The 26,134-nt window shown below is 46.9% G+C and overlaps 1 protein-coding gene across 1 annotated transcript in view; it reads left to right on the top strand.

Annotated features, from left to right (window-relative positions):
• Gad1 (glutamate decarboxylase 1) overlaps positions 1-8,686 on the top strand; it is a 36,172-nt gene extending 27,486 nt beyond the window's left edge. The window contains exons 12-16 of the mRNA XM_050121832.1: positions 896-974; positions 2,102-2,251; positions 4,850-4,957; positions 7,158-7,247; positions 8,013-8,686. Of these exons, the coding sequence (XP_049977789.1) occupies positions 896-974; positions 2,102-2,251; positions 4,850-4,957; positions 7,158-7,247; positions 8,013-8,186 (601 nt within the window). The 3' untranslated portion in view covers positions 8,187-8,686. The remainder of the gene's footprint in view (positions 1-895; positions 975-2,101; positions 2,252-4,849; positions 4,958-7,157; positions 7,248-8,012) is intronic.
• The last annotated feature ends 17,448 nt before the right edge of the window (positions 8,687-26,134 follow it).

Genomic DNA, 26,134 nt, shown 5'->3' with positions numbered 1-26,134 from the left:
ACAGAGTGATGCAGTTGCTAGGAGACCATGCTTGTTAAGTGAGCATTGCAGCCCAGACTGGCAAAAAAAAAAAAAAAAAAAAAAAAAATTCTCGTTTCGATTCTCACTTAATCACCGCTGCTAGCTAGTCTGAGTGTCTGGCAGTAAAGCTGATCATTGCACTTAGGTGTGCCTTCCATCAGCAGGTAGGGCCTCGTCACCAGCCCTTCTTTAAACAAAAACAGTAAAGGCAGGAAGATGTCCATGGCTGTTGGCTATAAGGAGGCCTACTAGTGTATGGGTTGTGAGTGCTGACTCTGTAAAAAGAATCCTGGGCTTGACTTAAATCAACACCTCCCAGCGGTGTGACTTTTGGTAATATGGTTAACCCATCTGTGCATCAGCTTCTCTACCTAAACTAGAAGTAATAGGAATGTCTATGTCATAGTATTGCTGTGAGAATTACGTAGGCCTGGCCCTGTGATAAGCATTGCATATTTTATGAACGTGTTTTATCTTTTACTCCATTCTGATGAGATAGATGTGAACTCTTGAAGCACAGATGAGTTGTGTCACACAAGCTAGGACATGTCAGGACTAGGATCCCGATTTGCACAGTACACCTGCAAAGCCTGAGTCCTTAGCCACTTTCCAGTCGATATGCCTAGAGTTCTGAGAACAGTCGGACACATAAGTAAGTGGCAGCAGCTGTTGTCAGTCACAGGCCTATGGAATTCAGCGGTGCAACACCTTGAGAGACTGCTTGCAGCTTGCATTTCTGCTTGAGGGTCAATTTAGGAGACTGGGCAAGGAAAGCACCTGGGACCTCAGTGGGGCTGGGTGGGGTTTTTCTCAAGACAACAGGCTCTTCTCTCCCTTGCTGCAATCTTCTCAGAGGTTCCTATGTGTCTTCCAGGGCCAATTCAGTCACCTGGAACCCTCACAAGATGATGGGCGTGTTGCTACAGTGCTCCGCCATTTTGGTCAAGGAAAAGGTTTGTACTCCCTGCAGAGATGCTTCGGTAGCAAGCACATCCCAGTGCTTGAGAGAGAAATGGTTGGGAGTCCCGTTGTGAGGCTGCAGACTCTCCTTGCCCACCCTCCCAGCAATCTATATTCTCCTTTGGATTCTTGCTGTTGGCTGACCTTTGTCTTTGTTCAGTCTTGGTACCCTGTTGGTGACAGACCCTTCAGTGAAATTCTTTTGAGTATTTCTTCATGTCTGCACAGACCTGAGAGTGATTGCTGAGTCACCCAATCAATCAGAACAAACTGTGCTCACTGAAACATACTTTGATTTCTTAGAGAATATTTGTAGTCTCATTAGCTTAAAAAAAAATTAGATGGAGCAGTAAACACAAATACTGACTTAGGGCAGCAGGGACTGCTAGCCAGAACGCTTCTGGAAGGTCAACCAGATGCCTCAGTCAGTAAAGGTACTTGCTGACAAGCACAAGGCTCTGAGTTCGATCCCTGAGATCTACATGGTAGAAGGAGAGAACCAACTCCCTCAAGTGTCTTCTGATCTCCACATATATGCCATGGTGTACACGTGTGCACACACAGTCATACATGTGTGTGTGTGTGCACATGCAAAATAAATAAATGTAATTTTTAAAGAAAGCTTCTGTAAATGAGTTGGAGACAGATTTCCCTCCTCCCCCACACCCAGCGTCCTGATGCTTCGTAAGCCCAGCTGCAGGAGAGGTGCCCACTCCAGCCGGTCTCTTGTGGGAGTCAGAACCCACACAGGCTCCCTCCTCTACTTACCTGAACTTCCTAAGAGATCGTCAATAAATTGGAAGAGTTGGGGGGGTAGCATTTGGGGGGATAAGTTCTTCATACTCCAAGCCCTGCCCAAAGAATGACAAAGCAATTCCTCCTTGAATCTGACAAACCTCAGAGCACCCACTCACATTTCCAGATGTCCCTTAGAGGAACAGTGCGGCCCTTGTAGGCATCCAACACAAGAGAACATTTTCTAACTTGAGTCCTCCAGGAGTGACTTTAAAGGAATCTATGAAAGACCTCAGAAGAAAGGAGGTGTGGTCCCCAAATCCATCCTTGCAGCCGAATCTCTGGCCGGCGAATACAGTTGCTCGTGTCTTGATTTCCATGACAGGGTATACTCCAAGGATGCAACCAGATGTGTGCAGGCTACCTCTTCCAGCCGGACAAGCAGTATGATGTCTCCTATGATACCGGGGACAAGGCGATTCAGTGTGGCCGCCACGTGGACATCTTCAAGTTCTGGCTGATGTGGAAAGCCAAGGTATGAAGTGGGAAAATGCGGGAAGCAGAGAGATGTGGCTAGCACAGGTCGAGTGAGGGCAGCGGTGTATCACAGCTAATCCACTGCACACGTGACTGTATCTAGATAACCGAGTTAACTATGTTTTCTTTGTGAATGGAGTAACCATGGCAACAGTGACCTACATCAGCCCTCCCTCCCTCAGCTCATTCTCCCTTGAATTCATATGGAAGTTTCTTATTCTTACAATCCTCTTCTTACTAAAAAGTTTACCAAGATAATGACTTCCACAATAATTCTCTTTAAATTAAAAAAATTTTTTTTTCTATTTTGGGTATGTGTGTTTATGAGTGTAAGTGTGCATGTGCCATGGTGTGCAGGTGGGGGTTAGAGGGAAATTTGCAGAAGCTGGCTCCCTCTCTTATGGATTCCCAGACCGGACTCAGACAGCAAGGCCTGGCAGCAAGCGCCGTTTCCCACTGCGTCGTCTTGCCTGTCCTCCACAATAATTCTTAAGAATTCTAAAATTATTCAGTGCGGATGTAGGAAAAGATATAAAACTACCATGTTATTCTGAAAATAAATCAGAATTCCTTTATGAAGGACCTCATCAAGAAATGTATATGTGTGTGTGTGTGTGTGTATACAGATATTGAAGTTTAAGTTTCTACTTAAAAAAAATGGCTATCACATTGCTTACACTTTATACTCTACTCTGCATGGTGTGTGCATTGGGTGTGGTGCCTGTGTGGGTGTGTGTGGTGTTCTAGATGGGTACGTGTGTATGATGCTGTGTGTACGTGGTATTGTATTTGTGGAACTCTGTGAGTGTGGGACTGCTGGGATTAGAACTTGACACTTGATTCTGGGGACTCATGCCGCTGCATTGACGTACACTGCGTGTGCAACCATCACCCTCTTGACTTGCATTTCTGTACCTGTGATAAAGCTACAAGAAGGGAGAGAGATCACCACACAACTGTTTCTAAAGTGTTTCTATACAGCCAGCTTAAGGTCAGTTTGGATTTCACAGCCTTGCTCCACATCTGTTGTTTCTGCTTGTTAGTTTTAATAATTTCCACAGTACAGATCTGGGCTACCTTTCCCTCCAAACAATAAGGCTTTCCAGCAATATCTAGTCAGATATTTATCTCTTCTATAGGAAAAACTGTCGGGTGATTAGTGTTCTTCCTTATTCAGCCATCTTGCCTTAATGTCGAGTCTGGATTTGATTTCTCCTACAAAGTAATTGCAGGCATTTTGAGCATGTAACTGCCTTCACCGCCATAAGAGAAAGAGCCCTATCATTTTGCACTGCCATAATGACCACATGGTCTGTCTCCATAATTGCAGCTTCATTTTGGCTAACAGTAACCTCTTGAACTGTTCCTAGGAGGTTTAGCCCCTGGGTTGCAGAGGGAAGATCCCGGGGTGTGGAGGGAAGATCCCAGTGTGGAATTCCTCTGCGAGGAAGCGCTCCCCCTTAGAGAGCTTCCTGCCTTTCCAGCTCTGGATTCTGCCCAGGCTCACCAGCATCTCCAGGCCAGCCTCATGCATCTGGTCTCACCATCACCAGCCCACACAGCAGCCTGTGTGCTGCTCTGCCAATCAGCCATGCTGAACTCAAGCTCAGCCAGTTTATCAATAGTTAGAGCTAGTGCAGTCTTGGAGCGGGCTCTGAGAGCCATGGCTTTCAAACCTGTCTGCTGGCCTGTTGCTGGAAGGAAACAGTCATTGTTCTAGGAAACGTGGATTGCCTGTGTGGACTGGGGACTGGTTTGGCCAGAATATGGGGCTGGGGAAGATGCATTCTATGAGAGTGTCTTTCAAAGTGTCTGTGATGAAGAACCAGTCGGTGGTTCCTTTGACCTATCATGGACCTATTAGAAACTGTTAGAAAAATTAAAACACAAACCCAGAGTCATTGCTTGTGACTGCTATCAACAGTTATATGTAATTGTTTTTTGTTTTTAAAGTTTCTTATTGGAACCAGGGGGTGACTCAGCAGGCAGAAGTGTTTACCACCATGTGCCTGAGCCCCAGGAGGATCATGCCAAAAGAAAACCTGACTAGCTGTCCTCTAACCTTCACACATAGGCACACACCAAGACATTCCTGTGTGCAAGTACGCTTACACACAAACACACACACACATACAGGGTGGGTGGAGGGAACAGACAGAATAAATAAATGTTTTTTTTTTTTAAAAAAAAGTTCTTAATTTCAGCTTCTCTACTCATTTCATCCCAGACATGCTGCAGTTTGTGTTCTGGCCTCAGTCCGGATATGCCGCTTTGAGTGGCCCTGTGCTTAAACAGCTAGCTTGTGACTAACTCGGAGGGAGCTAAAACCCCACTGAGAACAACTTCCAAGAGGACCAAACAAAAGTCTTAGGGGAAAAAAAAAGCATTTTCTTGCGTGCAGGGCTTTGAAGAAGCTGTGCACTTTGATTAGATAGATGGTTCCTCCTACCAGCACCTTTGATTAGATGGTCTTCCTATCCATCGCCGAGACTATACTTCTTTATATGGCCCATAGCCAAGGACAGCATAGCCTTCCCAAATGACCCTCATAGGGAAATGCAACTTGATATCAACACAGTTTTCTTCTTTGAAACAGGGTACTGTGGGATTTGAAAATCAGATCAACAGATGCCTGGAGCTGGCTGAATACCTCTATACCAAGATTAAAAACAGAGAAGAATTTGAGATGGTTTTCGATGGTGAGGTAGGTTGTTGTCAATGGACCACACGTGTGCTCCCAGACAAACCCTGGGGGGGGTTCAGAAGCTCAGATGATAGACGTCTGTCATCTCACCCAAAACAGAACTTAAATGTCTCCCATGCGTGGCCCCTTTTACCCAAGATGTCTTTACTCAATCCAGGTATAAAAATATAAAATATAGACAAAGTGAGGATGAATAGTAAAGATAATTATTTGAAAGCAATTCCCTGGTAAACAGTCTTGCTATTTATTAAAGACTAAAGCAAATTTTCATACTAATGAGATGGGTGCACTTCCTTATTTGACACAAAGAATAAAATTTTGGTTGAATATATGATATTGCAAGATGTAGAGGATCCTTAACATTTTTTAGAGTTGAATTTTAGATTTTGATTTTATAATCTTCAATGCAGAGAATTCTTCTTTGCATTCATATATAGCATGTATAGAACAAAATGGCAGAATGTGTCAATAGGAAAATATTAAAAGTCTTTGCTTTCTGCAATTGGGCCATTTTCTATGGGCACAGAACACTTTTTTTATATACGGTGAAAACTCTGCTGTTCGTAGCTTGCAGCAGTGTGGATTCTGAGGGGAGCTGTTCCAGGTAGCCCCCCCCCGACATTGTGGGGCACTGTACGGCATGTGCAGTACAGGTGTGACTGTTTTGTGCTCAAAACCAAGTCTGTAGCAAGGCGACAAGGTGCAGCACAGGCAAGTGCTGCCAGCAAGCCCCAAATTCGTTACATGTTTAATTTAGAGGTAAGTTTTGGTCATTCTATAACCATAAGTCTTTTTCCATTCCCCCACACCCAGTCATTCAGCCCCATTTGAAGCAACAGAGCACAGTTAAAGGTGCTGAGCCCCAAAGCACAAAGCTCTCAGCCAGCCCTGCACACCTAGATTGCTTTCTGTGGTCCTAACCTTTCATTGTTCTTGAGTTGAACTCTATCCATAAGTATCTCCCAAAGCCTAAGAAGCTTAGAGGCCAGGCGTATCCTCATCATCCAAGATTGGCTCTAAATGAGGGTTTGCTGTCCCTGGAGTCACTGCGAAGAGAACCAGCTAAGCTGCCTCTGCCCAGGTTCACACACTCCCCTGGTTATACACAGTAAAGTACCTATTAGCCCAATGTTTCCTGAATGCCAGCTGTGCGCCGGACACAGGGTTATATATTAGCCAGAATAAATACTGGGTCTGCCTTGGTCAAGTTCACAGTTGAATAAAGAAGTGTGTGATTACTGCCAGTCCCGGTAAAAGAAAGCCCGTTCTTAACCGGCTGTAACCGAGCACCACCACAACGAGCAGGTGTCTATTTACCCTTCTCAAGACTTCATCCGAGACTCACCAAAATCCGCCGGAGTCCCATGCACACACAGTCAGCATGCTCCTGCTTATCGGCCGGGTGCGAGTTTACTCTTTCCAGTAGAGGATGGAATTGAGTCCTGAGGTCCTGGGTTCGGTTCCCAGCGACCACATGGTGACTCACAGTCATCTGGCGAGATCTGGTGCCCTCTTCTGGCCTGCAGGGTAACATGCAGACAGAACACTATGCATAAACACTGTGTGTATAATAGATATATAAGTCTATTAAAAAAAAAAACATTGCACTCGGGAGGCAGAGGCAGGCGGCCTACAAGAGCTAGTTCCATAGTTCCAGGACAGGCTCCAAAGCTACAGAAAAACCCAGTCTTTAAAAAAAAAAAAAAGATTGAAATGAGAACTATGATGGCTCCAGCCTCCAACCACCCAGAAGCAGGCACCGTCCTGGTGGACATTAAAGGAGAAAACTGCAAGCCTCTCTCACCAACAAACACATACTGCATTAATAAAGTAGGCTGAGCAGCTTCCCTCTGCACCAAGATCAAAGGAATGCCCTTTTCTGAATGGCTCAAATGCCATTGTTTTTGTCATTTCAAGGTACAAAGACACTAGGTTGGGGCTCTATAAAGTTGGGGGAGGGTTGGGGAGTCAACACTCTTGACAGGTGAGACCGGATAAGCTCTGCTTCCTGCCTGGTGTATTTATGCTCCCAGTTGCTTTGCAGATGCCATTCAGACCACTTTCTTTTGGACCATGGGGAAAGGAGAAAAAAAAAAAAAAAAACAAAAAAAAAACCTTTCTCCAGAACTGCTTCTGGCTTTTGGTCAAGTTGTAATCATCTTATTTTTGTTTGCTTGGTTGTCTCTTGAAATTTCCGCAGCCCGAGCACACAAACGTCTGCTTCTGGTACATTCCACAAAGCCTCCGAGGGGTTCCAGATAGCCCTGAGCGACGAGAAAAGCTACACAGGGTAAGGACTGGCAACTGCCCCACCCCCTGCTGTTTGTCTCCCTGGTCAGGCCATCCTCCTGCCTCTGTGCTGTTCTCAAAGGGGAGGGGTAAACAAACAAAACCTCATGGTGGCCTTCTGGGTAGTGGGGTGGTACATCTTGATTTATACTTCTGGGGTCTGCATTGCCCCCTTGCCACAGTTCAGATAAGGTAGGAGCCTCTGAAAGATGGAGGCCCACCTCGGAAGGGTGCTTCATTACAGAGGCTCTGTACACAGCAGGTGAACAATAAGCATCTTCTTTGGGACGTTCCACATTCTGCTGTGTCTTTTGTTTTGCCAAGTCCAAGCCTACTCGAGTGCTGGCTCATCTTCTCTGTTGAGTCGTACGTCAAGTTTTACCCATTCAGAATCATTGGCGTATATGTGTAACACGTTAGGCATGCAGTCATTGAGCGGATATTTAAGCTCAGTCTGTGTGCCAGGCAGTATCCTGGACTCTAGGCCGTACCTTGTAGTGTTGTCTGCCTTTATCTCTTTTTCCATTTAATTATCTTTGTTCCAAGATTGACGTTCCAGATTCAACTGCCCAGTGCTTTCTAAGTGAACTCATAGTTGGGTGGGTTTAGATATTGGCTGTGAAAAATACGTAGTTCTAAAAGTGCTTCTGTTGTTCTAGACAAATACCACAAAGTAAACCAAGTTGGTCTGTTAAAAATAATAATAATAATAAAAGAGGGTTGTCACCATCGGTGCTGAGTTTGACTTTCTGTTCTCTATCACAAGGTGGCTCCCAAGATCAAAGCCCTGATGATGGAGTCAGGGACAACCATGGTCGGCTACCAGCCACAGGGGGACAAAGCCAACTTCTTCCGGATGGTCATCTCCAACCCAGCCGCCACTCAGTCTGACATCGACTTCCTCATTGAGGAAATAGAAAGGCTGGGCCAGGACCTGTAAGTCCCCTCCGCTGAACCAGAGTCCCCGGCCACGCTTTTTCCCTCTGGCACCCTTCAGTAGCTAACTCACCCGGGGCCATTCACTGAAGGGAATTATAATCTCTCGGAAAATATCTGTCACAACCTCACGTAAGCTTGTTTGTTAGCGTTAGCGGGAAATAATGTTCTTTAAAAAAAATAAATAACTGCACAATAGGAATACAATATATATGTACAGTTATATATACCTCTCTCTATGTACATGTATGTATAGTGAGTGTGACTTAGTCCTAGACCAAGCATGTCTCCCGTCCCCCAGAGAACTAGCCTCACCTCCCCAAGTTATTAAGAGTCTTAACTGCAGGGCAGATGGCGCCCCCACTGCTGCGTCCTTGGGACCCCGGGGAAAATGCTGCTGGTGGGAGCCTGTGTCCCTGTCAGAGCTGTTCCCACCTGAAGGGGCGATGGATGACAGACAGCCCCAGGAGATGACAAACATCACACCCTCCCTGTTAGCACCCTGCTAGGGGAAATAGTAGCTGAATCCGTCACAGTCATGCTGTTGCTGCGTTCTTAGAGGTTAGTTTGTGTAGACTGTGTATATTACCGTTGTCTGTCTGTGGGCGGGGGGCGAGGGGGGGAGCACATATAATGATTTAATTGTATGTCAGCGAAATATTTGCTTATTTATATTCAGATATATACCCTGTTAAAGAGGCATCTTGTATTTTCTTCCCATTTGTAATGTATTTTATTTATATATTAATGAAGTAAGTTCTGAATACTGTTTATGGTATTTTCGTGCATTTGTGAGCCAAAGAGAAAAAAAAATGAAAATTAGTGAGACTTGCATTTATATTAGAGTGCCCTTATAATGATTTCAGTATATGTGTACTGTCTGGAAAAGAATTCTGATACTGTACATAGAATCATATATATATGGAAATCCTGCTTCAGTAGCCTCTGCTTTTCTCTTTCCCCATCTGGCTGTATGTCAGGTGTTCTCGGAGCTTTTCTCATCACTGTTGAATAATAATAGCTAGATCTCCTGTAATTTTGTAGTAGTACATGACCAATCTCTGTGACTCGCTTAGCTGAAACCTAAGGCAATGTTTCTGAAGGTCTCTGACACACTGACCAGTCCCACAAGTGTTTTTGAGGAAATGAAACCCACACTGTGCGTTTTAGAGTATGCAAGAAGTAAATAAAGAAATAAATAATAAAGAAATAAATATTCTCCATGAATAAAAGAACTCGAACCATTGCTTTTTCTTCCAACCTGTGTTTCATATATAAGAAGGGCCCAGGAACCTTTACTTGGGATCATCTACGGCCCGTTCATTTCCCGTTAGCTGGCTTTGGGAGATGCTCCTGGTTAAGCTGAGCCTTAACCAACTGTTGCAGGTTCCTGTGCCCTTCATCGAGAAAGTCACCAGATCTGTCGATAAATTGTCTTTGCTCCTGGTGCCCGGAGAAGGAAGAGCAAGCTCTGTCCCTCACTCTGCTGTCTGTGTCTTGGAGTTGCATGCTTCATCAGTAAACGAATAGTTCCACCCTCTACCTCAGGGAGGGTTACGGGCCCCAAGGTCACGGTGGTGAGTGTAGTGGAAAATATCCCTTCTAGTCTGGACCTTAGATCGTCCGGCATCTTTGTCAGTCACAGAACCACAGCTGCTTGTGATCTCTGCTTGTGCAGTGGCTCCAGCCTACTTCCTTAAGAGATACAGCTAGCTGCTGGATCATAAGGAAAAAGGGCTCATTTCCTGCACTATTCTGCTGAGCCATCTCTCCAGTCCAATAACTAACTTTTTAAAGATGTGTTTGTTTTTAGTTTTATGTTTATGGGTGGTCTGCCTGTGTGGATGTCTATAAACCATGTGCAGCCTACCCACTGTGCTCAGGAACCAGATTCCCTGGAACTGGAGTTGCCGGTGTTTAGGAGTGTCCGTATGGGTACCATAAATCCAACTGGGTCCTCTGGAAAAGCAGCAAGGACTCTGAACTACTGAGCCGTCTCTCTGGCCCTGATAGTTCATTCTCCCGGCTCCACTGCTATCTGCATTATAGCGTATGCTTCAGGTGACTTGAGCATGCTTTCGGGAGTAAATGCCAGGCGTTTCCCCAGGGCTGGATCACTGTGCACTTGAACTCCACTGGTAAAGCAGTAGTCACGCTGGAGTGTCAAGTCCAGCCCCTGTGTGCCTCACTGCCTACCTAGCCTTACCATCACTTGGCCTGAAATTTTGCACTCTGGAGTCAGAGTATACATTAGATTGATCATTGAACATGACTCAGGCATGTTACTCGCACGCCCCCCCCCAATCCCCTGCCCTGGGGCAGTCTGGACCCCCAAGTCTAAGACAGAGGGGAAGGAAAGCAGCACACAGCTGAGGGTATGAAAAACATGGCATCCTTGAGAACACACCATTTCCAACAGAGGGGACCGCTGTTTATCCCGTAGTATGAAAAGGCTGCCATTGGGAACAAGGAGCTGGACACTCATCCGGAAGAGAAAGCTCTCTAACCGAGACTCAGTAACTCCAGCTGACTGCTTCAAGGGGGTGGGTCTTCCTCCGTTGATGCTGTGGGATGTTGCAAGTGCCCTTGATGTCATCAGCTGCTGCTTTCTTCCTGTCTTTCACTTTTACCTAACTAGTCTTAGTTGGGAGTCACGGTCTGCAGAGATGGCTCCACGGTTAAGAGCACTGCCTGCTCTTCCAGAGGCCCTGAGTTCAATTCCCAGCAACCACGTGGTGTCTCACAACCATCTGTCATGAGATCTGGCGCCCTCTTGAGGAAGATACCCGGTCAGTCATCCTCATCAACTTAGACCATGAAACCCAATATGGACAAGTTCAACAGAACCGCCATATATGGGCTGCCCATGTATGCTTCAGCATTGCCAGGGCTTAAATTCATTTCATTCTTAGTTGGGGGTCACTGTTGCTGTGAAGCAATACCAAGACCAGAGCAGCGGGGCGTGGACAGGTTTATAATCCACTGCAGGAAGTCAGGGTAGGATCTCAAACAGGGCAGGAACCTGGAGGGAGGAGCTGATGCAGAGGTCATGGAGGGGCGCTGCTTATTGGCTTGTTCCTCCTGGCTTGCTCAGACTGCTTTCTTATGGCTCCCAGGACAACAAGCCCAGGGATGGCATCACCCACAGTAGGCCTGCCGCGCACTCCCCCCCCCCCCCCCCCCCCCCCCCCCCCCCCCCCCCCCCCCCCCCCCCCCCCCCCCCCCCCCCCCCCCCCCCCCCCCCCCCCGTCGATCACTAATTAAGAAAATGCCCTACAGTCGGATCTCATGGAGGCATTTTCTGAACTGAGGCTTCCTCCTTCCCAGTGACTCTAACTTGTGTCACGTGTGTATCAACCTTCCAGCACACTGCTCTCTGCCCGCTCCACGTGTTTCTTCTGGATGTGGCGGGCGCCCGATTTGGTGGGCGCTTTGAGAGTTTCTCTTCACCCTTACTTGTGCCTGCCACACACTTAATAAACCCACTCCTCTGAAACCAAAATGTTTGCTGTTGTAGATAGATAATCCTCTGGACCATACAGCCGAGCCTGAGATGGTGTTTCATTGCGGATGTAAAGTCTCCCCTGGCTGCAGACACAGGTGGGCATCTTTCCCCATTATTATTATGAACCACCTGTGATCTAAAAGACTCCTTTGCCCAGTTTTCAGTTGAGATAGCTCCTCCCTTTCATTTTAGGTGGTTTTTACATCTTCCCAATGCTTGTTTGGTTTCTCTTTTTGTTTTGAGACCAGCTCTTGCTATGTAGCTCAAGCCAACCTCGATCTTGTGAATTTTCTGCCTCTGCGTCCCGAGGCATGCCTTGCTTCTAATCTTTTCTAAATTATATGTTTGGCAGCTGTTTTCTCCTGATCTGGGCTCTGCCTTTCACTCAGTTAATACTCTCTTGAAAAGCATGCATTCTTTCATTTAATGTAATAAAGCTCTCTATGCTTTTATTTGTGGTTTCTGTTTTTGCATATCATCTTTAAGTGCTTTCCTGTCCCAAAGTCATGAAGACATCCCCAGGTATTGACATCGAGGCTTTGAGAACTGATGCCTCTTAGTGTTTAAATCTTTAGTCTACCTTGATACCTTGAATTGGTCTTTGTACTCGATTCTTCTATGAGAGTGAAAGGTCTATGATTATCCCTTTAGTCTTTCATATAAATTTTAGGACCAATTCATCAGCTTGCACAAAAGGATTCCTGCTGGAATTTTTTACTAGACTCTCAATTCTGTGAATCAACTTAAAGAATACTAACACCTTTTTCAATATGGCATAAAGCAACAATTATATTAGGTCCTCTAAAGGGACAGAACACACACACACACACATACACACACTGATTGGCCAGTAGCCAGGCAGGAAGTATAAGTGGGGGTGACCAGGCAGGAAGTAGAGGTGGGGCAATGAGAATTCTGGGAAGAGGGAAGTTTCAATCTGCAGTCATCACCCAGACACAGAGCCAGCAAGATGTGACTGCCTCGCTAAAAAAGGTACCAAGCCACAAGGCTAGCACGGACAAGAATTATGGGCTAATATAAGTTATAAGAGTTGATAAGAAGCCTGATATACTAGGCCAATCAGTTTGTAATTAATGTAGACCTCTTTGTGATTTTTTTGGGACTTAACAACTGTGGGAACCAAGCTGGCCTCTGAATCTGCTTCCCAGTTTACAAGTGAGGCTTGAAACCGTCATCTTGGTGACTGGCCACCTGGCAGATGACAAAGATAACTACTGCTAGCTAAGGTAGACTGTTTTCAGCAGGGAACATTCTAGTCTCACCGAAAAGCTCTGCCTCTGGACGCTGAGGGATTCTATTTTCACACAGTAAGGAAACCACACACTCACACGCACACACATGCATCACACTTACATGCAGATTTTACACCTTTCTACACAGTAAGGGGTGCTTCATACAACAAGGGAATGCAGGGACCTCACTGTACTGAAGCAGACGAATGGGGCTTTATATGATCAGTTTAGCACATGAGACTTTTCCTTGTTCTAATAAAAAACCCTTCAAACCTTCTCTGGCCTCCCAGTTCCAAGTGGACTGGACATGTCTGAGTGAGGGCTGTGTTACACTGTTTCCACTTCGCATAAATGTCTATTCCTCGTTCTCCCCCAACGTAATTTGGAAAGGCAGCCCCACTCACTCTCCTCTTCCGCATGTGGTCAGTCAGTGCTCCCCACCCTAGGTTGCCTCACGAGATTCGGGACCTGTAGTCATAAAGCCGCAGGCCCAGTAGAGTCCAGGAAGAAAGCAACACTTGAACCTTTCATGATCTGAGCTTGACAAGAAAATTGGAGCTGTGCCCCACCCCCACCCCCCATCTTGCAAATCTACACCGTGATTCACGTAACAATGAAATCCATTCTCTAACAAGGACCGCATTTATCTGGAAGGCTCTTGCCGAAACTAATTGCCGCAGATTTGCTGGCTTAAAACAATACAAAAGTCCTTTCCTATGATTCTGTAAGGAAACCTAAAACCTGCCCCATGGACTGAAATCACCGCATTGAAAGATCTGTGTGCCTGCTGGAGGCGTGGGGCAGCATCTGTCGTCTCAGCCTCTGCAGCTTTCAGGGGCAGCCTGCATCCCTTAGCTCCGTGCCATCCCTGCGACCCCTGCCCTGTTCTTTTCATTAGAGGACCCAGGCAGTCACGTTAGGATCACCCAGAAAGTCAGGGGTAATCTCCTGCCTCTGAATCCTTAACCGCATCCGCACAGTGGTATTTGCTGGAAATCACAGCTTCCAAAGACAGCATCCAACATGAACACTGTGTGTGCGAGAGTCGAGGCCCTGTCGGGACAATGCAGTTACTCAGTTACTTGATGGTCCGGAGACCATGAGTCAGCACAAACAGGAGACTCTTTTAATCAACTGCAAACGCCCCTCCGAGATTTTTTTTTTTTAAGAGAAAGACAGATCGTTCCTAAGAATTACTGCCAGAAACCCGTGAAAGAGTGAATAGAGAGGAGAGGCATCATTTCCTATGACCTGAGAAACGTGGGGTACAGGCTGCCCTGGTTTTGGAGCCACAGGGGGATTCGAGTCCATACTGGGGTGGGGGGGGGGTCTGAGAGGGCAGAGTCCAGTGGTTCTATGGAAAGGAGCAGTTTTCTTGCTTAGAACATGCCCTATTGGCCTTTCCCTACCTGAATCAAGCAACTCTTGGAGCTTTTTTTTTTTTTTTTTTTTTTATTTTCGAGACAGGGTTTCTCCATAGCTTTTGGTTCCTGTCCTGGAACTAGCTCTTGTAGACCAGGCTGGCCTCCAACTCACAGAGATCCGCCTGCCTCTGCCTCCCGAGTGCTGGGATTAAAGGCGTGCGCCACCACCGGCTCTTGGAGACTTTAAACCCCAGAAGTGTGTTCTACCGTGTAAGGCTGGGAGCACCAACCAAAACTTAGTCTGCCGCAGCCTTGGTCAGAGGACCCACCCTGGCTGGAGGGAAAGTCTGAATCCTCTGCCTAAGGCTTTCTGGACTAACTAGAAAGAATCTAAATGGGCCTGGAGTTCCCTGGGTGACAGGCGCAGCCCCAGAGAAACAGGGCTCAGCTAACTGAGGTTGCGGCTCCTGCTCTGCTCCCAGGCGGATTTTGGCTGTGGAGATAATTGTATAAGACTCCCTTCAGGAACTCAAAGGCAAAATTCCAGGCGCCTGGCCCCTGCCCTCAACATTTAAAACTTTATTTAAAGTATAAACGTCTTTGAACTCCCTGGAAATGAATGGCTGCATCCTATACTGACACAGATTCTGTTTCTGTCCCGTAGGAGCAACGCAGCAAACTTCCCACTGGGGCCAGAGGGCCCCTTTGCCGGCTCGGCCACTCGTGCGCTGTGCTGTCCCTGCAGGGAAATCCTGCCTAACGGACAGTAGACATTCTCTTCTCCCACCGTTCCTCCTTCCAAAGCAAACTGGGAACGGGGAGACCTGAAAGGCAGAGGAGACGTAGAAGGAAGAGAAAGGGGATCTGTCCCTAAGCTTCTTAATCTCCCGGCCTTAGCTAAAGGCTGGAAGAAGGAGGTGAAAGGGAGGTGCCCTTGAGTTTCAATTACAGCCCCAAAGCAAAGGAAACTGGTTTTAGCCTGAGACACCACCCCAGCCTCTCGCTTTACTGAAGGCACGGGCATCCCCTGGGAAGGAGAATAGAAAGGTGCCTTGTTTCAATGCTACTTTTAGGACTGGGGGTGGGGATGGCGGTGATGTTGGACGGCGGAATGAATAGGGAAGCGCAAAGTAAAAGAACCCGTCCTTTGTGCCTTAATAGAAAAGCCCCATCTCCTACCCCACACCCCCATCCCCGTTTTCTTCCTCGGGCTCCCAGGGCGCCACCTAGTGGGCAAACGAGCCACCCACAGGGAGTCTAAACAAGCCTCCTGGAGTTGGCGGGGCACAGGCAGGAGTGGAGACACAGTTTAGCTCATTGAAGGCTGTCTGTCACATTGGGGAAGATGTGTTGGCTGCTCAGTCCTTTCTAAAAATTTGGTTCTGCCTAAAACATCTAGATGAAGGTGTGGCATGGGAGAAACACAATCACAATCCTTCCTCAGGAAGGAGAACCACAGGTCAATCTACAGGCAAGGAGGAGGGCCCTGGGATACACATTTGTACTCTATTAGGGAATGCTGGCTGCATTCAGGATCCCAGGCTCCTCCCATGTGATCTTTCCATCACCTCCTAAGGCCTTGCAGCCGGCTAACCAGGCAATGAAAGGCGGAAACACAAGAATAAAGCCTTCTTAAGGCATTTAGTTTGTAAACACACAGACATTTTTGCCTCTTTGTGAGGTAGACTAGGAAATAAGCTACCTTCCGAGTCTGATGGTGGTAACCAAGAAACATCTTCCTCTTGAGAACTTCAGCCAGAAACCACTAAAGGAATTTGCGGTCAAGCTACCCCTGAAGGGACATGTCCATTAGCATTGGGTTGAGGTGCGGGGGTGGAGAGCAATGGTGTGGGAACCAGCAGATGCAAAAAGGAGTGTGTTTCTTACATGTGTGAAAGGTTCAGAAACGAGCAGCCCAGTGTTGCTCTTTGTGGAGGTTTGAAAGGAAATGGCCCCCAAAGGGAGTGGCAAATTAGGAGGTGTGGCCCTGGTCGGAGTAGGTATGATCTTGTTGGAGGAAGTGTGTCACCGTGGAGGCAGGCTTTGAGGTCTCACATATGCTCAGAATAGGGCCCAGTGTCTCAGTTCACTTCCTGCTGCCTGCAAGATGTAGGACACCCAGCTACTTCTCCAGCAGCATGTCTGACTGTATGCTACCATGTCTCACCATGATGATAATGAACTAGACCTCTGAAAATGTAAGCCACCCCAATTAAACGTTTTTCCTTTATAAGAGTTGTCACGTTCGTGGTGTCTCTTCACAGCAATAGAAACCATAACTAAGACACTCTTCTGTGCAGTATCCCCAGAGATAGGCTTCTATTTTGTTACTAAAGGCATAACCTCCGTTCTCTGGAATGGTGTCAGTACCTGTCCATATTCTAGCCAGCAAATTATTAGTCTGTCTGAAAATAGGGAGGCTAGAGGCTGGGAGATGGTCTGGGGATAAAATGCTGGCTGTGCATATACATGAGGTCCTAGTTCAGGTCCCCCAGCATCCACATAAAAAGTGAGAGATGGTGACACATATCAGTGACCCTGGCATTGATCAGGCTGAGAATGATTAGATTGCCTGGAGCTTACCAGCCAACCAGTCTGGACCAGTCTGTGAGCTTCAGGTTCAGCGAGAAACCCTGTCTCAAAAAATACGGTGGAGAGCAATAGAAGACACCTGGTGTCAACCTCTGTCCCCATTGCATGCACACACACACACACACACACACACACACACAAAATAGTAAATATACAAAAATAAGGAGACTAGTTTGGATTATCCAGATGAACCTGCCCCAGTCCCCTGAGTCCTCAAAAGCAGAGGAATTTGGAGAGATTCAGGAGAGAGAGAATCGGCGCATAGTGGCTGTTTTGTCCATGGATGGGACTAGGCTAGAAGGTTGCTCATTGGCTCAGTAGCCCAAGACATCCCTAGACTGACAGCAGTGAGGAAGCAGAGGCCTTAGACTTAAGGCAGCAAGGGGGTGGAGTCTATCAACAGCCTGAGTAAGTAGAAAGTGAATCTCTGAAGCCAAGAGCATCCGATGGGAAGCTTGCCCAGATGTCCTCTCAAGTGTGAGACTGAACCTGAGCCCACCCCGACTTCTGGCCTGCAGAACTATCAGTGGGTGAAGGGGTTGGCTATAAGTGGTTATGAGAGTCTATTATGCAGCAACGGGAAGCTAAAATCAGCACCAACTGAGGTTACTGTCACAGAGAGTGCCCTAAAAGTCACACGGTATAACCATTTTCTGAAGAAGGTCCAAGTCAATTCACAGAACCCTGGAATGGTTCCTGTTTCCTCCAGCTGTTAAGAATTATCTCAAAAAAAAAAAAGAATTATCTCATTGCCCATGGGGTAATGGGTGTCCTAACAAAGTTGTGGGTAGCTTCTTCAGCTTTGTGGTCACATCTGTTTACTGAATCCGATAAAGTCTAATAAAGTTCCAGCATCATGCTGGGTTGAAAGCATCATTGGAGTAAAAGGCCTGCTCCTTTGCCGCTGCTCTCATCTCTCCTGGCATGGGCGGGGGGGGGGGGGGGGAGGCTGGAACACCGTCTACCCTCTGGTACCATCCTCCCGCTTTCCCTGTACCTAAGGGGATGCTGTGGGGGGCTTTCCCTCTGGTGACTGTAGAGCCTGACTACACGCTTGCTTCAAGGCAAGGACCACCTCCACTCCCCCCTGCCATGCACAGCTGCTCACGTGACTCAGCTTCGCTTATTCCTTTAGGGAGTCCTACCAGACTCCTCTCGTTCAGCCATATTTTACCCTCATCAGCGTGGATTTGGCCCGTTAGATCCCGGTCACATTATCTAGAGCGAGTGACTCCTCGGCAGTCACCCTCCTCTCCTGACCCTGCTGTCACCACCTCGCCACCCTCATCTCTCCTCTTAGAAGAGGACAAATCTGCACGCCTCGGCCCAAGCAGACGGCTCCCCTTGTTAAGCTTCCCCGGTGTCTGCGAGTGGACCTCCTAGACGTCTTCTCCATCATTTAGCTTAGAAGGAGGAGAATCCCCTCCACTCCCTGAGGCTAAATTTCAGTCATTAGGAAATTTGAATGATGGTTTAAATGGAGGACAAAGTACCGCAAGAGCCAGGCAACCACAGCTTCACTTCATACAGGATGCTCTAGCCCAATGACTGATGGATGAGAGGTAACCAATGCATCTTCGTCACCTGGACACCACAAGTTCCCTCAGCCAACATCCCATGTCAACAGTTTTTTTTTTTTTTAAGAAAAAAAAAGTTGGGGTGATGGCCCCTGCCTTTAACTCCAACACTTGGGAGGCAGAGGCATGTCTACATGGATGGTCTATTCTTGCCAGGGCTACAGAGTGAGACTCCGTCTCAAAAGAATACAACAAAACCATCAATACACAGATTCATTCACTCATTCCCTAATGAGATGGATGCTAATAGAACCGATGCTAGCAAGGCGTGTTGGAGTACATCGACTGGATTAACATTGAAGGAGGGGGAGACTTAAAGAAGGTTGAGCAAACTGAAAACCAAGTCACAGAGGACACAGTGACTGAACTTGACACTGTGGCGTGGCCGGCACCACACTCAGTGAGATCTCTGGCCAGATACATCAGAGTGCACTGTCCAGCACGGAATGATACTAGCCTCATTGTCCTCCGTCCTGTGGGAACCACATTTAGAGAAGCATGTGTGGTGGGCCTGGGAGCCACCTGGAGAGGACAGAATGGCCAGGCAATTGAAAGAGTTTGGCAATGAGCCCAGGTGGGAGGTAGCTTGCATAAGCCACCACGGGGCTGCAGCCTTTGAAGGGACCAGGGATGTTTTATTTGGATGCGGCTTGAGGAAGGGAAGAAGACAATGACCGCCCTTTGATGGTGTCGGTGGTTTCAGGAAGCCGGATAGAAGCCGTGAAAACAAGTACAGGAAGGAAGTGAGAAATCCATAAAAGAAAAAGCTTGATAGTTATGGCTGACCACTTACTTACTGGGGGCCTGGAGTTTGACTCGTGCGAGCTCATCCACTCTACAAACATCGTTTTACAGACGAGGAGCCTTTGTTTAATTTCTGCTTTGCCCACTCTCAGCCAAGCCCAGAAAGGGAGCGCCCTAGCGGACGTCCAGCTGCCGCTGGATGGAACACAGGCGGGTGGCTATTTAGGACTCCTTACTTCTGCTGGGGATAACTGTCCAGTTTCTCACAGGCTGCAGACTCCCAGCGGCCTCAAGCTCCAGTCACTTGCCAGTAGCCACACGTTTTAGTGACGCCCTCAACTCCTGGCCTCACTTCCTCGTTCCCTGTCTTTCCTGATGCTCCCGAGATCACCTCACCTATAAGCTACTTGTAGCCAAACTTAGTCTTGAGTTTGCTACTGGGCAATCTTAAATTCGGACAATGACCAAACATCCGCAAATTCAAACTGAAGTCTAAGCGCTGGCATGGTAGCAGGTGGGGGAGTGTGTGGACTCTTGTATCAATCATTGCCTGTCATTGTTGATAACCCTCTGCCCTAAAAACCATACAGCAGTGAGGATTCCTGCTCCGGGCGTTCAGTCTTGTGTCCCTTTCCTGGCCTCTGTGAAGGAAGGAGAACTTTAAAGGGACAGTTGCTGATTTTGCTCACTATTTCTTTTTTTTTTTTTTTTTCTCACTATTTCAAAGGGCTGAGTCCATCTTGGCGGGGGAGACAGAGCAGTTCCTGTCGGTGCAGTCGGGAAGCAGGGAATAGGGGACACAGAAGAAAGCGAGGTAAGAGTTAGCTGCCCGCCCCCCTCTCCGCCCCCGCAGGACAGCCCCTCACCAGTGACTTCCTCAACTAAGTCACACACCCTTTCTTTCATCACCTCCTGAAAACACCGTCCTGTCATGACCCCATCAAGGGGTTAATCTATCCACTACGTCAGAGCCCTCAGGATGCATTCTCTTCCCAGAAGCCCATCGGCTGGTATCCAAGACCTCAATGCTTGGAGTTATAGGGAACATTTCAGGTCAGACCTCAACAAGTTATTTTAAAACAACAAAATATTATTCTCTTGAAGTTCTGTTTCACTATATTCCCCATTAACACCTCAAAACAGATGGCGTTCATTCTGCTGAAGAAGAGTGCCTAAAAGTAATATTTATTTAGATCAGCATTTAGTATTGGGTTTGCCTTTCTGGGCGTACCACTGTGGTGGACTGAGTAAGAATGGCCCCAATAGGCTCATATATTTGATTGCTTAGTCAGGGAGTGGCGCTATTTGGAATATTCCTTTACACTGTATGAACATATGTCACTGTGATTGGTTTAATAAAGAGGTTGACTGGCCAAGAGCCAAACAGGATAAAGTTAAGTGGGAGAGCCAAACTGAGAATGCTGGGGGGAAGAAGGGCGGAGTCAGGAGTCCCAGGAGATGCAGAAAGAAGCAAGATGAATGCTGAAAGAAGGTGCCACCACCTGGCAGAGGGTATATAAGGATTATGAGTTAATTTAAAATGTAAGTGTTAGCTAGTAATTAGCCTGAGCTATTGGCCCCTCATTTATAATTAACATCAAGTCTCTATGTGGTTGCCTGGGCACAGGTTGTGGGACAGAAACTTCTGCCAACAGAGGTGTGGCCTTGTTGGAGGAGGTATGGCCTTTTTAGAGGAAGTATGTTACTAAGGGTAGACAAAGACCAAGCCAGGCCCAGCGGCTCTCTCTTCCTGCTGCCAGCACCTTATCTGTCTGCATGCTGCCATGCTCCCCACTGTGATGATAATGGACTAAACTTCTGAAATTGTAAGCAAGTCAGTAAGCAGTAAACTTCTATTGCCTTAGCATCAGCTCCTGCCTCCAGGTTCCTGCTCTGTTGGTTCCTGTCCTGGTTTCCTTTAATAATGAACTACAATTGGAAGTATAAGCCAAATAAACTCTTTCCTCTTGCACTTTGGTCATGGTTTCATGACAGCAATAGAAACCCCAAGACAACCACACATAACTGTGTGAGTTTCCTGTAAACAGTTTGTGCATGTACCGCGATTCATAGTTATTCCTGCTCTCCTAATTACATTGAAATTAAAACTGGAGTTACACAGACTCGTTGCTCTGTAATTTGCAGTTCTCTGGATTGGGAAACTCTTCAGCTGCTTCCAGTAACTAGCCAGTTGTTCCCAGAGAGGACAGTAATGACTGTCATTGCTGAGGAGCTGAATGAAGTTCCTTCTATGCCCTGAAGATTGCTTGATAATTACACTTGATGGTGTTATTAAAAGAAAAAGTAACCAACAGATAAATAGACAGCAAACTGAGTATATAACCGTCCGATAATGTGGGCCAATAGTGTTGGCTGTGAAAATTAACACACTCTTCCATTGATTTTTATTTCTCTAATGGGAACACCTGCCTGTACAAGTACACTTAATTAGATGGGTTGCCTTGGCTCCCGGGTGCTGTTAGAACAACAAGTGAAATTAAAGGGAAGATTTCTGAGATTCAGTTTATCCTGCAAAAATACAACCGTCTGCAAGGATGACTCTAAGTCAATGCCCGTCTTCTCCCTCGGAACACACCCAGCTCTGCCTGCCATCAAAGCCTCCTGAATCTTCCCCCGCTTGCTCTCAGCAGTCTGGTCCTGGAGCAGAAGTTGTTACTATAACCCGATTCCAAGAAAATCTTTATGTTTTGTAGATAAGGCGCACGAAAAGATTTCTTACATTAAGCAAAAGGAAGCAGGGATTATGGTATGGAACATTAACTTCCAGGGATAGTTTGGCGAATGCTCTCTGAATCCAAAGCAGCTGTGATTGCCTGATTGGACCCATCAATAGCCTATCTTGGAAAGGCAGAGGATCATGGGGCCCCATCCCTGCTTTAATATTTATATGCAGTTAACAGTTGATAGAGGGAGGAGAGAGCTTCTCTTCAGTGGTATAACCACTGGTAAGGCGCCACACTCCTGCAAGCAAATCCCTGCCCATAAGCAACCTAAATGAAACTCACTGGGTTTCCCCACACTGAAGAAGAAGTGGTGGAGGAAGAAGAAAGGAGGCGGGGGAGAAGGAAGGGGAGAGAAAGAGAGACAGAGACAGACAGACAGACAGACAGACAGACAGAAAGAAAGAAAGAAAGAAAAGAAGGAAGGGGGAGGGAGGGAGGGAGGAAGGAAGGAAGGAAGGAAGGAAGGAAGGAAGGAAGGAAGGAAAGAAAGAAAAAGGAAGAAAGGCAAACTTAGGAAGACGAAAGGGAATTAGTAAATGGGGAGAAGAGAAAGGAAGGAGTAAGGGGTTATTATATGAGCTAAATATATTATTGTATACACGTATGAAACTGTCATAATTATCATATAAGATTAGCATATACTTGTGTATAATAGCATAAGGTAGATGGCTTAGCAAGGAACAGCCCTTGTCACCAAGACTGGCAAGCTGAGTGTGCTCCCTGGGACCCACATAATGGAAAGAAAGAACAAACACCAGAAGTTGACCTCTGACCTCCATGCCCTATGGCATGTACCCCCACAAGCACATAATCAAACAGACACACAAATAAACGTCAGCAACTTTGCATTTTTCTAACATTTGAAAACTTGAAGGCGCTGTACGGAGGCGGTGCACGCCTTTAATCCACACACTCGGGAGGCAGAGGCATCTCTGTGAGTTTGAGGCCAGTCTGGTCCAAGGAGTGAGTTCCAGGACAGCCAGGGATACACTGAGAAACCCTGTCTTGAAAAGTCAGAACGAACAACAAAAAATTGAAGGCAATGTTGTCCTTCCGTTGTTTTTCTTTCCCAAGCTGGACCACTGTAGACTTTCTTCAGACATGTTTTGGGCTGAAGATATGCATATATCCTTGTTCAAAAACAGGTGTTCACAGATCACTCTGGTCCTGGGATCCTCCCTGCTTCTTCCTCCACTCACCTTTAGACTGCACACAAGTGAGAAAAGCCTGCTTTTGCTGTTGCATCTCAAGCCATATAAGAGACCCCGATGATATCTGCTTCTTGATCACCCCCACAGGAGGGGGGTGACTAGGGAGGACCAAGTGGCTTCACAGGACTGTCACAGCCATTCCCTTCTCAAGTTACCTCTCTACAGTTGTGGGGGATACTCAAACCACTCAGGGTCCTAGCTTTCCTGCCAGAAAAATCACAAGTCCCTTTCTGAAGGCAAACCCAGTCACAGCACCAGGATGTGGTCTTCCATGCCCTTGTTTTCTGTAACAGTTCCTCTAGAATAAAAGCCCCTACCTTTCAGAGGCAGGTTGCCCTGAGAAACTAGTACACTGTGTTCATTGAGCTCTTAGTCCGTGCTCTGTCTCACTGCTAGAATTGGGCTCCTATTTCCCATTTGAATAGGACTTACGCTCGCTGCCTCGCCTAAACAGCCCTCATATTTTTATTCCACTGATTAACTCCAACAGTTTTATAGCTAAACCGTTTTTATTTAACAGTCTCCAAAAGCACCCCAATAAAATGCATCATGAGTCCTTTCTTGGGGCTATTTTAATAAGCAAGACCTACTTCCCTCTCAAAATCCCCATGAGCAAAATTTCATTCATTCCAGTTGACAGAAAAGCCATCTACAGAAATACACTACCTGTGAGGGACAGAATGACAAACGGCAGATACCAATAGTTAAGTGGTTGAAACACACTAATTCTGCTCAGCACTTCCCTTGTTCGAGTAACTTCCTTCCTCACCCACTCCCACTCAGCAGGCAGTTGGTGGCCATGTTTACATACCAGCTCAATGCCCCTTCCAGGGTGTTCCTAGCTCTTCAGAGGGGTCAGAAAGATGCTCAGCTAATAAAGACAGCCTCTGAGCCCTGGTGGTTCCATTGTCATGAGCCACTTAGTTAAATAAAAAACCATGGACAGGCCACGGGGCTGGTGACTGAGGATGCCAGGGACCAGCTCTCCCGGGCAGTCTGGCTTACTTGCTGAAGCTCCAGGCAGGGAGAAAATGCTGTCATTAACAAACGGTAGAAGGCACCTGAGAAATGACACCCAAGACTGATTTATCTAACAATAGGAAAAAACGTACATACCCTCCCAGCACCCAGGCTTTTGGATCCATTGGCATCGTGTGGTCACCCCTCACTGACTAGGGAGGATCAGGACTTATACCAGCTCCGGGCAGACTCCTGCAGGTTGGCTCCTTTTGGCCTGGTAAATCATAACTTCCTACATAAGGCTGTTCCCCTAACCTCCAGATTCATTCACACACTCGCACACTCACCTGCAGACATATACCCACACATATCACACACACACACACACNCAGGCTTTCGGATCCATTGGCATCGTGTGGTCACCCCTCACTGACTAGGGAGGATCAGGACTTATAACAGCTCTGGGCAGACTCCTGCAGGTTGGCTCCTTTTGGCCTGGTAAATCATAACTTCCTACATAAGGCTGTTCCCCTAACCTCCAGATTCATTCACACACTCGCACACTCACCTGCAGACATATACCCACACATATCACACACACACACACACGCACAGAGAGAGAGAGAGAGAGAGAGAGAGAGAGAGAGAGAGAGAGATGAAAGGGGAGATGGGGAAATAGCGTCCTTTTACAAGTTAAAATGCATTCTGGAGACGGGCGGTGGTGGCGCACACCTTTAATCCCAGCACTTGGGAGGCAGAGGCAGGTGGATCTCTGTGAGTTCAAGACCAGCCTGGTCTACAAGAGCTAGCTCCAGGACAGGCTCCAAAACCACAGAAAGACCCTGTCTCGAAAAAAGAAAAAAAAAATGCATTCTGAATTAAAGTAGAAAAGGGTAAAGCTACCTAAAGAAGGTAAGTGCCTCTTAGGCCAAAGGTCTCCACTTTAGCCTGGTCCCATGTTGTTTCCTGCATCATCTAGGTAAGTCCTCCAGGCTTCTAATGACCAAGCCTGCTAGCCCAAGCCTCCCTTGAAAAGTAAAAAGAGAAAACTCTGAGTAACAACCCCCCAGTGTAAAGAAGCACATGCCAGATCGGCTTAAAAATGGAGGATGCCTCTCTAAACTGAAAATATGCCTTCACACAGCCCCCAAATGGCAAGGTGGTCCTTTGCCAGGCTAGAAGAAAATGATTTTAAATCTTCCTAGATTGGGGTCCAAGTCCCTGGAAGAAGCAGAGACTAGAACGGAAGTGAAAGCCGGTGGGGAAGTTGGACGGCAGGCTTTCTAAAGGGTTTTACTCAGCCTAACTGCCTCCTATAAAGATGTTAAGATACGGAATTCAATGCCAAATGTCACCCAGATCCCAAAGCTGAACCGGCAGGGCCTCTCCAAGGGCAGCACATAGCAACAAGACTCTCTAGTATTTTCCCTTTGTATCGATCCCAGCTGATCTATTAATTTAGCCCAACGCGCACAGTAAGAAGGCTGGTCCTGTGAGTCTCCTCAGACCTCCGGGGTCTGTTTAATTGCACATGGTGCCAAGTTGATCGCCTTTCTCATGAAAGATGTCGTCGACACCCTGCCACAGGGAGTTCTTTATAACAGCTTTCTCTAGAGCGGACTTCACCTGGCAAGTGGGGAAGCGCAGCTCACCAGGCGTCTTGGGGCGGAGCCAGGGCGGGGCCGGGGCGCAGGGTTGAGGGGATTTCTCACGCTCTGAGAGTTCTCTCCTCTGTTGAGCAGGCAGTGATCTGGGCATTTTTGAGACCTCCTGGCATCAGTAAATGACTGTGCCCCCACGCCAGGTTACACAAGTGCCCTGGTGCTTTAGGAAACATCTCTTTGGTCCCTTACCAGGAATTTAGAACCTGAACTTCTGCACTCAGACCAAAATCTGTCTCCTTCTCACTGCTATGGTGCTTTTTTTTTTTTTTAAATAAAATAAGAGGCTTAGGTGTTCTTTTTAAAATAAAATAATTATTGATTTTATTTTATGGGTTTGG

Source organism: Alexandromys fortis, unplaced genomic scaffold (assembly GCF_014885135.2).
Source record: "Alexandromys fortis isolate MF-2015 unplaced genomic scaffold, M_Fortis_MF-2015_v1.1 scaffold_8_9099976_23576923, whole genome shotgun sequence".
Classification (NCBI taxonomy): domain Eukaryota; kingdom Metazoa; phylum Chordata; class Mammalia; order Rodentia; family Cricetidae; genus Alexandromys; species Alexandromys fortis.
This window is presented reverse-complemented; position numbering and strand designations above follow the sequence as displayed.